Below are 13,534 nucleotides of genomic sequence, written 5' to 3'. Positions count from 1 at the left end.
GTTTTGGTAAGGGGAAATTTACCACGGAATTCTCCACCAAATTGTTGTAACGGATCACTGGAGACTTTTGTTCTTTTCCATTTTTGTTTTATTTTCCATTCAACATCTATAAATCCAGTTCACAATAAGTTCACAATCTCTAAATATCTCTTGTACTCAAAGGTTTCTCTCTCTTCTGTTTTGTATCTCTTAGCTCCAATTCTCTGCTCTTACTCTCTGCTCTTACTGCTCTTCCTGCTCTTACTCTTCTACTGCTCTAGCTCGCTCGCCACACCTAAATTTACATATATATAAGTTGCATGGTGACCCTCAGAGAAGTCACCCCCTAAGGCCACCTACTAAAACCCAGGCTGACCCCAGAATCCACAACACTGTGTTTTCTTATTAAACTTTAAACCTAATTCCTGACAAAACCAATAATGATATTTAAAATCTATAAACTATCATCCCTAGAACACATTATCTAGATTATAACCATATCAATTTAGTTTTACTTTAAACACATCATATTTACTTAATTTACTCTTTAATTACTTTTACATACCTCAAATGACTTATAAAACTAATACAGTGCTCAAGCTACCGCATTGTTTAAGATAATAAAAACATCTTCATAAACTGCATAACTTACTCTTTCAGCTGATATCTATCTTATTCTCTAAATAGTTATTACTAATTAGAAATAGTACATTTAATCTACCTAAACAAAAACAACTATTCATAGAGGTAGAGTGTCAAGCCTTATCTTGACCCAGTGGGATATCTGACCTAGCTGACCATCATGATGCTGGCACAGTATGACACTTCCCTTCACAACCCAAATCACAAGCACTTACATAATATACCTGGCTAACAGGATTTACACTACTACAATGGTATAGAGCACATGGATCGTCTAAAAATGGTCTATGGACACTGTGATGGGTCCATAATTATTTAAACTGTAAGCAATTCTCAGATCCCTGTGGTCTAGAGCAGTGTAATATGGAGCGATCACATCACTTTCCATTCGAAGGCTGATATTGAACACTCGGCTGATCGAAACAAAGTTAGGAACGGTGTTAGTTAATTAGACAAAATTTTTTGCTTAGCTTTGATGCTTAAAGGACAGTTCCTAGATTTAATGTCCAAAGACCAGACCTAGAGATTGATCTAGACAATGCTTTGCTATCTGATGTATATTATATATAACCTATCAAAACGACCTTGCGATCTGCTGTATATAGTCTTATCAAATCAGCCCAGACAAAGCATAGGGATCTGTTGTATATAGTCTTATTAAATCAGCCCAGACAAGACCTAGAGATTTGATGTATATATAGCCTTATCAAATCGGCCCAGACAAGGCCTAGATATCTCTTGTATATAGTCTATCAAATCGGTCTAGACAAGTCCTTGAGATCTGCTGTATATATATATAGTCCATAAAATCGGTCCAGACAAGGCCTAGAGATTTGTTGTATATATAGTCAATCAAATTGGTCCAGACAAGGCCTAGAGATTTGTTGTATATAGTCTATCAAATCTATCTAGACAAGACCTAGATATATCATGTATATAGTCTATCAAATCGGTCAAGACAAGGCCTAGAGATTTGTTGTACATATAGTCAATCAAATTGGTCCAGACAAGTCCTAGAGATTTGTTGTATATATAGTCTATCAAATCGGCCCAGACAAGGCCTAGAGATTTTGTTGTATATATAGTCCATCAAATCGGTCCAGACAAGACCTAGATATATCATGTATAAAGTCTATCAAATCGGTCCAGACAAGGCCTAGAGATTTGATGTATATATAGTCTATCAAATCGGTCCAGACAAGGCCTAGAGATTTGATGTATATAGTCCATCAAATCGGTCCAGACAAGACCTAGATATATCATGTATAAAGTCTATCAAATCGGTCCAGACAAGGCCTAGAGATTTGTTGTATATAGTCTATCAAATCTATCTAGACAAGACATGGATATATCATGTATATAGTCCATCAAATCGGTCCAGACAAGGCCTAGAGATTTGTTGTATATATGGTCAATTAAATTGATCCAGATAAGGCCTAGATATATCATGTATAAAGTCTATCAAATCGGTCCAGACAAGGCCTAGAGATTTGATGTATATAGTCCATCAAACATAACATTTTTTTTGCATTAGAGTCTCAACATATCGCTGTTTTGACATTAGATTTTTAAATAATTACAACATTTGGGTATATGAAATAACAATTCACAATATTAATTATCTTAGAATAACACCCAACAACAAAAACATGTAATAATTTAATGGTAAAGTATTCAATGATTTATAAACATTGAATTTTTTATGTACATGGTATATATCACAATATCACATTCTGAATCTGCAGACAAAAGTCCAGCAATATGTTACAGTTAAAATGCTCTGAAGGATGTGAAAACGCTGCATTTCATACAATTAAAGCACAATATATTCTTTGGATCCATCTAAATATCCTGTACACAGTCTTGTCCAAACATCTCTATAGGCACTGAATGATTAGTAACAACATAATCACATTTTCAATGCAAAAGTTTATGATGATTTATGATGCATTTTAAAGATCACAGTTTAAAAGTCATAAAATTCTCCATGATGAGGTGTTAGTCCACTTGTGGGTTGTTCTGGAATAGATACTCGGCCTGAAAACAGAAACGATACCAAATTATATACGACTTTATAATTACGATGGCACAACCAATACAGAACAAATATATTGAGGCCAAATTATCTTAACATCTGTTACAAAAATCAGTCTTTGTTTTATGTTTTAGATATATGAAACCATTTCTTCCATACAAAATTAATAAAAAAAATATCAGGAATAACAATAATTTCCAACAATTTTAAAACATATATGAGCGTTTTGTGTTAATTCTTTTTGTCTTGATGGTGCAGTTTGATTTAGAAGGAAATAACCACCTATAGACCTAAAGACTCTATAGACAGCTAGTGGTAGAATATCAGGCTATATTAAGGCAACAACAGTTGAAACCAGGATTGACACCTAATACACGATCGTAGAGTGAATGTTTCCGCCTTTGTATATAACATAGTTATCTCCCTTGCAGATGGGTATATATTGTGACCTACACCATTAATTTGTCAGCAAAGATTATGTTTCTTTCTCTAAAAAATATGACGTTACACTCTTAAAAACATTATATATTAACAATCAATACCTACCTGCAAGGGCAGATAACTCTGAAATATGCAAATACAGAATAAGTATCGTACAGATTAAAGATCTAGTACACAAGGCGACTAACCAAGGCATCAATGGGGTCATCAGGTCGAGTTTTGCAGCAGTCAATGAGACCTTGTGTTAGGGTTGGCATTACATGTTTCATCAGATAGTTCCTCAATGGGATGGACTGGGCCTCTAGGAGCTCATATTCTTCTCTCTTCACCTCATTTAATCGCTGAGTCTACAAATCAAAACAAAAGTAACATGAAACTCAACCACCCTATATTGAACTGTTTAAATAGTAAAAACAACTTATTTCAATTGATTGTTACCATTCCATTTAATTTTTACAATCAGAAAAAGTTCTAAAACTAATGGAATTTAATGCCCATTCTTTCACTTGTCCATGATTAGGAACCAATTTTTAAATCTTCTGATATTTACCCATTCCTCTTGTCTCTGTTTACGAAGAGCACTCTCTTCTGCCTCCCTCCTTTCCCGTTCTTGTTTTTCTTCTGTCTCGCGTTTCAGACGAGCTTCCTCTTCCACTCTCTTCATCTCTTCCAACTCCTCTGCTGTGGGACCTAAATCACAGAAAATACTGTTTCATGTTCTTTTATCAAAATTTAACTGTTTTTATTATATGGCATTCTCTTAGTTTGAAAATTTTCGTAGTTTTGTCGTATATGTATTCAGGCACAATATTTGTCTAAAAAAAAACAAACATAACAACAAATTAAAAAAAAAAATTCATGCCTGTACAAATTCTTACAGTCAGTCATACTTACCATAATTTCTAGGAGCTCCAATGATTTTTTTTAGTTTCTCAACAGTGTCTTTCATCATCTGGGATTCATCTTTGTTGACATCGACTTTCTCTGGGTGGATTTCAATTTCATCGAAATAGTTAAGGACAGTTTCATCCTCATTATTGATGGAGCGGAACTGGTCCAGCCTCCGTATCAGACCTTCTTCTGTGTTGTGTGTTCCATGAACTACACTTTCTGGTAGGTTCATGACACGATTATGCAGAAAGTCATCGGTGGCCTCAAGATTAAACACAAACTCTGGCATCAACAACTTATTATAGCTTCCAGCCTTAGCAGATTCCTCCGGTTCCTCGTCATCCTCAGCTGTGAAGAAAGAACATTGTCTCATCACAAATCATTTCCATCTCAGGTGATAAAAGATCTCGACATTATCTTAACTTATAATCATAAATCAACCATTTTCATAACTAAAACGCAAACAAATTAACAGATCAAAATTTATTTTGTTCCTTTCACATTTTTATTTCTCATCAGGACTCCCAAACTAAATCACTTCTTCTCATTGTTGGATATTTTCTTCTTTTTGCTTTACTTTTATAAGTACTGTACTTTTAAAAGTAAAGTAAAAGTGAGAAAATAGAAAAAATAATCATAATAAAGCTACATTGTACTGTACAATGTAGTTTTATTATGATTATTGATTTAAATTTGTAATTAAAGCATTATCAAATTTTGAAGAAAAAAACATCAAATATCAAATTTTGAGGAAAAACTTAGAAATACATTTTTTTTTCTGATCAGCTCTGTCCTATTACTTTGTCTTTAAAATAATTACTAATTTTAACTTATTATCCCATAACTTATTTCTATTCATTTCACAGATTTGTATATATAGCTGTACAACTCCCATCAAAATGACTAAACAAATCACTGATCCCAGGTATAATGTACATACATGCAAACAGCTCCTTGGCTTGTTCAATAGTCTTTGGGAATCCATCGATGATGAAGCCCTGGTTCTGACAGGACATGGAGAGGAGTTTGTCCTTGAAGAACTGGATGACATGCTGGTCCTCTAGTCTGCCTGTTGCCTGGTCCTTGCCCTCGTTGATGCGGTCGATAAGGTCCTGGGCATCTTGAGCTTTACCGTCATCATCCTCCTGATCTTCTGAGTCTGCTCTCCGTGCAGTGGCATTCTGGTAGTGACAAGGAATACCAATATATTACATGTCAACCTCAATCTTTATTTCCAATAATTTAAAATTTATAATTACACCACTGCTATAGAAAGATTTAAATTTTGGTAAGTTTAATATATTAGCTTCTATTGCTTATCAAATCAACATTATCTACCAAAAATATTTTATTTCAATTTTCATGAAGCTTTACTTCAAAGGACTAAATGTGTATGAAAAAATAAACAACAATAAAATTTTATGTAGCTTGATTGTGGTAATAAAACTGATCTAAGCTTATAAATTAAAGAAAATTGCAATTCCATGAGTGTTTCTGTTAACAAAGAATCTATAATACCACATAATGGTCTAGTAAAACAAGAGATAGGCTGGTGGTCTTATACCTACCAGATTATCCATGGCCTCATCCACAACATCCTTAATCTTAATGTGATGAAGTTTGTAAAATTCACAAAGCTGCTGAACAACTGTTGACTTGCCAGAGGCTGGGGGTCCCAGTATACACACTCTCAAAGGCTGAAACAAAACATAGTACAGACTTATGCTTCTGTGGAATAACAGCATCAACACTTTCTCCCCATCAACTACTTTGGTAATGCATTTGCTGGTGTAATTTTCTTTCTTTTTTTCTGGTAATACAATTCACATCAATTTTGCACATTAATGTAAATATCACTGATACAGAAGTAGAATTTCTTCTCTTCCACAAATAATAATAGCAAATGCAACAGACAATCAATATGAGACAATTCTACTGTAAATCTACATTACCAGGTATTGATTTACAGAACAACTGCAGAAGCAACACACTTTGTAATAAGGCTGTAGATTTCTTATTTTTCTTCAACGTCCAGACAGTTATATACATTCATTTAGTTATCAACTAAAACCTTCAAAACAAAAACAAAACACAAAAATTAACTCTCTATGGATGTTTCAATTGACAGGTGATTTTTGAAATTGATTTACCTGTAGCCTGCGAGAGTCTTTGTATTCCTTGATAATTTGTTGAATGTTTTCTACAAGGCCAGTCTCGGCTGCCCAGTTCACTCTCATGTTCTCCTTTACATTGACTGCGTCCATTCTCAGGTTCACCAGTAGCTGGTCAAAGTCAGATTGCTGTAAGAAATCATTACATTATTATCAAAGATTCAAGATACATGTATAGATAGATATACAATGTACATGTTTATCCACAGTACACAAAAATTTGGAATACCCTGTATAAAACAAACTTTTGACAGATGTATAAAATCATAGTATATTTGTACTTTGAAATATCCATAGGAAACTTATAGCATGACATTTCAAATATTTTCTGAGATGTAACTTATTCATTGCTAAAAATCTTACTAAATAACATATTCTGACTATTTTTACCTCGATATCTTTGCTCAGCAATGCTTCTTCCTTTGTAATCATCTTGACTTTGCCAGTACCAAGGTTCTGACTCACAGCCTGGTGAACAAAAATCACACATACCGGTATGTATAAATTGGTTTTCTATTTTGATTACCAATACAGTACTTTTTTTTGATGAAAACTGCAATTGTAGAACCCATTATTTATCCAATAAAATCTGAGAAACACAAAAATTGCATCAACCCAAATCAAATGATTTAATGGAACAGACAAGATCGTCTGACCTCATGTTACAAATACATGTAATGACTATCATATAACAATATACAGACAAAAGTAATTTTTTTCCCCTTCATGCTAAATTATTACTCTATTTCGAAAGACTTTTGTTTTTGCTTGTAATTGGGTTATCATAGCAAGTACATCAACAGAAACACTACAGCTTACCTTGACAATTTCCTCCAGCGTGTTCTGTGCGTCATCCTTGGCGATCAGGTAACGCACCTTTGGTCTGCTGTCTGCTATGTTCTGTATTACTCTGTAAATGATTAGTAAGATACAATACTATTGAAGAAGTATATATAGTAAACACTGTAAAATTAGAAAATCAATTTCTAAGAGAAACAGTTCCTAATTTTTTAAGCATCTTGAAACAATTTAGCATCATCAAAAGTAGCATGGAGATACCTTATCTAGACAATAAATGCAGATGTTAGTTTGATATTGTTTTTTATACTGGTATGATAGAAACTAGAATTGACCTGTGTGATTAAAAGCTTACCCTGCTAAGTCTTTGATGTGGATGGTGGGTATAACATTCTGTCCATTTCCAAAACATAAAAGTTGTGGAGCATTGTGCCAGGCTGACTGTAACAGGAAATTCACCATTATTACATTATATTTCACTGCTGCATTCAATACTACTGTTCTTAACAATAAATCATTAAAAAATAAACAAATAATGAATTTTGAATCTGGTTGCTAAGGATATATTGCATACAGGAAAGCTTTTCTCCAATTAATATATTCTTGACTAAATCAAATGCTGACCTTGAACAGGTAGTGGAAGATGTTTTCTTCTGCTCCGTATGTCAGACCAGAGGCCACAACATATGTAACAAGCTTGGCTTTGTTCTGTAAAATGATATTAAAAAATATTAACGATATTTCAATATGATATACAAAATGAATAACTGAAAAAGTAATCCCAAAACTTACCTTCTATTGAGTTTTCACGCAAACGATAAAATTTCAAAAGTGTAACAATCTTAGCCAACATTCAGTTTGGGATATATTTACTGATTCAATCTTAGTTTTTTCTATATTATTTTATATTATTTTCTTTATTAATTTACTTTAGACTGAGTACCCACCGTCTTGCCCATCTTGATGACAGTTTTCTCTGCACTGATATGTTCCTTGTTGTTGGGATGAGGCTTCCTACGTCTGTAGTCATCCTCTGTGAAGGGGATTTCTGGATCATCCTGAAAACCAGAGAAATATCAGGTTCAAATCAGAAACAAAATTTGTGGAGAAAAAATATAGCCCAGCAAAATGTTCACTACTCTTGAAATAAATAAGTTGATGGTAATTAAGAAGTATCATAGTAAATTTGTTGTTTTTGTTCCAAACAATTAATGGTATGTATGAATACTGAATAGAATATCAAAAAGGGACAATGCGGTTTTTTTCTTATTATTTAAGACCATTTGTAAATCATATCAAGGAGGACAATCCAGGAATACAGGTAGTTATGTACATGCATTTGGTTATATTATAATCTATAATATATTCACTAAAACTAGCAGTCATAGGTAGAATAACTAATATCGTTGTCTAGTTTTCATTTCCTATTAAGATTCAGTAAAAGCTACTTGATGGTACACTCCAACAAATGTCATTTCCCTTGCTTAATGATCTCCAATATATCAAAAGCTGGATCATCTTTTTTGAAGACATAGCTTTAATTTTCGAAAAATTCCAATAGCTTACATTTCTGATCAGGCAAATGGTGTAGAAATACTATATTATCATAATCTGATAATTTACTTTACTTAAATGACTTACCTTTTACCAATATTGTGGGGTTAATGTTAATCTTTAAAATATAATAAGATGAAACAATGGACTGATATCAGATTTGATACACAAATTGCAAGTACAATGTACACAAACTTAACAGTACATGCAATGTAGAAAACTACTGTCTAATGTTTATATAATAATAAAGAAGAATATTTTAAATACTTTGAATATAATACATGGAATACATTTGCAATAGCATATATACACTGTATGATTGAACTATTAATCTTTTCTTAAAGTACCTCATCATCAATCTGAAAATGGGAAATGAATCACTATTGAAGGGAAATCTGATTCATAGACTTACATAAGGAAAAATAGCTAGAATTCATCTATTGTTCAAGTTTTCTGATGTTATAAAGGTGAAAACAATTGCTAGTTAAAAAGTACATAATTAACCGGTTCTTTTCCATTGTCAGAACTACACATTAAAAAATGGATAAAAATATTGAATTCAAAATGAAAAAAATTTCTAAAATTCAAAAGATAAAGAATATTATTTCAATTTATGCATATATGAACATATATTATAATTATCAATTCAAATTGTTTATTTCACTATTTTATCCTAGTCAATGAGTTGTTTGGTTGTTATTTAAGACTCTGGATCTTTGACCCCATTATACTTACAGGATCAAGAGGTTTGCTTTTGGCCCAGGTCATCACAGAGGAAATCAAAATAAACATTTTGGGCTTCTCAATTTTATCAAGATCTGAGTGAAGTTCTGTAAACAAGGAAAAATCACCTTATTGTTCAACACATCTTATAGTCATTTATAAGCTAAGTTTACAAAATAGAATAATAACAAACAAAGACAAAATACATATCATAGTGCATGTGCAATTACCAGTAAAGTCATGCACCAGGAAATCAATATTTGTTGAAGAAACATTGTTTAATTGGGCATGGTTTGTTTTGTATAAATTACACTAACATAATAAAATTGTCAAACAACAGACAAATCCCCAAGGAGATTTGATTCTTATACAACTCTATAACAATTTTTTGTTGCGATTATATACCCGTAGCTCACAACAGCTAATGCTAAATTTGTATGAAATATGCCAGCCTTTGTGACTTAATAATAATTAACTGTATTGTAATTGTTATATTTTACCTGATACTGCCCACACAGCCTCATCAATCTGGTCTGGATCCTCGGTAATATCATACACCAACACATCACATTCTACTAGGTGTTCATATAGCTGGTCTTTGTTTTCAAACTGAAATTAACACAAACACAATGAATATAGTGTATTTACTCATTAGTACCTGTAATTGATATATATATACTGTAGCATTTCTTTAACATATTTTTTTTCTCCTATGAAGGTCTGCAATTATTACTGGATTTCCTATTAGTTATAGTTTGATCTTATTTGATGAGTATTGCTCAGTTGCTATGAATAAAACATCATCTTTCTGGTTGTAGTACCATAAAGGTATATAAACTCTTCACATATCTGCATGTGAACAGATAATGTGGTCTTTTTGATACTCAACTTCTAGCTATTACAATTTGGAAGAAACTATACTTATTGTAATTTAAAAACATTACTAAACATTACATGCACTTTAAAGGTTGTCATGTATGATGTCTACTTTATGTAATCATAAATGTTTTGTATGTAAATGCCCTGTGCAGGACCTTGATTGGTTTAATAAACATTGTCTATTGTCTATGCATATACAATTTATATACACAGTATGTACATGTATTACCTCAATTATTTCCTTGGCAAAATCTGGTTTGGGAGCTTCCCTATCCTTTAGTGTTCCAACAACCTCATAGCAGCCCTCTTTACTAAACAGAGCAAGAGAACTGCTGGTGGATCTGGCATCATCTTCTTCTTCTGGTTCCTCGAGGGATGCCCCTACTACACATCGGGACAGGTACTGAAGTGAAAAAGAAAATTATGAATAGACATCAATATACATCAGATTGTTTCCTTAATACTTAAATTGTGTTTATTGTTTTAAAACACTTAATTTTCTTCACATGTACTAGGCCTATTACTAGGCTACTTTTAATGTTTTTCTTATTAAGCTTTTCGTGTGGACATATCGTTTGAAATAGAATTGAATAAAGAGATTAATCGGTAGCATTGAATTATGAAGTCCGAATTATCTATCTTTGCTATAGACATAAGATACATATATCGACAGTAGGCCAAATGGTGAGTACTGACTACTGACATGACTACTGACATTTAGAACCCTTCGGATTTTAGACAGAAACAGAAATTGAATTACGGGTCTCAATTTGCAGTCTGGCAGTTACTACACAGTAATTTACAACATGTTTCTTTGTAGTAAGCATGACATGTGCACCATCGACACGCATTGTTCTGCATAACCTTCCACAATGAATCTAGGTTACAGTATGGTTTGTTTACTAAAGAGACACTGTAGAAACGAAGGAAAATACGGGGGAATGTTTATGTGCATGCATATGGAAATTTTACTTTAGACAATACATTTTAACCATGATTAGACATATCAAATAAATATATAGGAACAAACTTCACTTACCTTTCCTAAGTTCTTTCCCTGATATTGATCTAAATGGTTCACAAAGATTCGTTTACTTTTCGGCTTCTCCATTTCGTCCGCCATATTGAGTGTGTAGATCTGTTACTATGGACGACGGCAAGAGGGATAACTCCAATATGTTTATATCAGCTTCCGGTTTTGGGTAGCGCGTCAAAAAATGATGAGACATGCAGCTAGTCACTTTTGAACAACTTCTTATGAATGTGAATGTGTGTAAATGTATTTTTTCAATACAATTAACCAATATTGGAAAAGATTAATCCAGGTTAGCTATGTTGATTAGTGATGAAATCTTCATTTCAAAATATTTCGTTTAAAAACAAAGAGGAAGAAAATTATATTCAAAACATTAAAATTTTTTCATTTTAATGATTTAAAAATTTGATTATGAAATTAGGTTATGCAAAACACATTGAAATACATTATATTCTACGAACAAGAGATCCCAGAGGGATCTTGGCGCCCACCAAAGAAAGATCTATGTCTGACAATGGAAAGAGGGGTCTTTTCCCTGCTTTTCAAACTTTTTCAAACACACTACTGTATATATAAAATTTGAAACAGATCGCTATAGTACTTTCTAAGAAATAGTGGTAACAAACTTCAACAATGAAATCTAAGATGGCGGCCGAGTGTTGGCCATCTATGTTTACCGGCGATCAGGTCCCGAAAGGCATAATGCCATCAGTCCTAAAAAGGTACTATGCACAACAAGTTGGCTACAAGGGGAACCTACACAATAAAATTTGAGAAAGATCCCTTCCAGTACTTTTACTGAGAATATCCGTAACAAACTTTAACAATCAAAATCCAATATGGAGCCGTTCGGTCGGCCCATCTTGTTACCGATCGGGTCCAATTAAACAAAATTAACAATAGCAAGACGGGTTCAGCACAACTAGGACGTTCCTTCGGGAACCATTCATATGAAATTTGTAAACTCTGCAACCTATCAGTACTTTTTTGTGAGAGAAATAGCGGGTAACTAAACTTTTAACTATCAAAACTCCAAGCCATCTTGTTGACCGAAGTTCGGTTCCAAAATGCAATATGCACAACTAGGGCCCTAGGGAAACCTATATATGAAATTTGAGAAAGATCCCTTCAGTACTTTTTGAGTAATAGCGGTGGGTAACAAACTTTAACTGTCAAAATCCAAGATGGCCACCTGTCGGCCATCTTGTTCACAATCGATCGGGAGGTCCCAAAATGTAATAAATGCACAACTAGGTGTCCTAGGGGGAACCTGATATGATTGGAAATTTGAGAAAGATCCCTTCAGCACTTTTTGAGAAATAGCGGTAACAAACTTTAACTATCAAAATCCCAAGATGGCCACCTGATCGGCCATCTTGTTGACGCGATCAGTCCCAAAATGCAATATGCACAACTAGAGTCCTAGGGAAACCTGTACATAAAATTTGAGAAAGATCCCTTCAGCACTTTTTGAGAAATAGCGGTAACAAACTAACTATCAAAATCCAAGATGGCCACCTGTCGGCCATCTTGTTGACCGATCGGTCCCAAAATGCAATATGCACAACAAGGGTCCTAGGGGAACCTACATATGAAATTTGAGAAAGATCCCTTCAGTACTTTCTGAGAAATAGCGGTAACAAACTTTAACTATCAAAATCCAAGATGGCCGCCTGTCGGCCATCTTGTTGACCGATCGGTCCCAAAATGCAATATGCACAACTAGGGCCCTAGGGGAACCTATATATGAAATTTGAGAAAGATCCCTGCAGCACTTTTTGAGAAATAGCGGTAACAAACTTTAACTATCAAAATCCAAGATGGCTGCCTGTCGGCCATCTGTTGTTGACCGATCAGTCCCAAAATGCAATATGCACAACTAGAGTCCTAGGGAAACCTGTACATAAAATTTGAGGAAGATCCCTCCAGCACTTTTTGAGAAATAGCGGTAACAAACTTTAACTATCAAAATCCAAGATGGCCGCCTGTCGGCCATCTTGTTGACCGATCGGTCCCAAAATGCAATATGCACAACTAGAGTCCTAGGGGAACCTACATATGAAATTTGAGAAAGATCCCTTCAGCACTTTCTGAGAATTAGTGGTAACAAGAATTGTTAACGGACGGACGGACGGAAGGACGGACGGACGGACCACGGACGAAAGGCGATTTGAATAGCCCACCATCTGATGATGGTGGGCTAAAAATATCAAAACAAATAAAAAAGAAAATATATATAAACAACAAGAGGCCCAGAGGGCCTGTATCGCTCACCTGGTTTGTAATGTCAAGTCATGTTCTGAAGACAGGTTCATTGTTTCTTTTCTGAAGGAATTTGAATATTTACCTCTTATTTCCCTATAAGGCCCCGCCCCTCCTGCCCCC

General features: G+C 33.9%; 1 protein-coding gene across 1 annotated transcript; it reads right to left on the bottom strand.

The window, feature by feature from the left end:
* Window positions 1–2,267: 2,267 nt before the first annotated feature.
* LOC138318316 (adenylate kinase 7-like) lies at window positions 2,268–11,312 on the bottom strand. The gene is made up of 16 exons (XM_069260574.1): window positions 11,153–11,312; window positions 10,343–10,516; window positions 9,735–9,843; window positions 9,247–9,341; window positions 7,905–8,015; window positions 7,582–7,665; window positions 7,313–7,398; window positions 6,979–7,069; window positions 6,550–6,627; window positions 6,139–6,288; window positions 5,557–5,685; window positions 4,929–5,169; window positions 3,992–4,336; window positions 3,648–3,787; window positions 3,286–3,444; window positions 2,268–2,658 (listed from the first exon to the last, which is right to left on the bottom strand). Exons 1-16 carry the CDS (start codon window positions 11,234–11,236, stop codon window positions 2,620–2,622), a joined length of 2,115 nt encoding a protein of 704 aa, XP_069116675.1. The 5' UTR covers window positions 11,237–11,312; the 3' UTR covers window positions 2,268–2,619.
* Window positions 11,313–13,534: the final 2,222 nt, after the last annotated feature.

The sequence above is a fragment of the Argopecten irradians genome, chromosome 3 (assembly GCF_041381155.1).
Source record: "Argopecten irradians isolate NY chromosome 3, Ai_NY, whole genome shotgun sequence".
Taxonomy (NCBI): Eukaryota; Metazoa; Mollusca; class Bivalvia; order Pectinida; family Pectinidae; genus Argopecten; species Argopecten irradians.
This window is presented reverse-complemented; position numbering and strand designations above follow the sequence as displayed.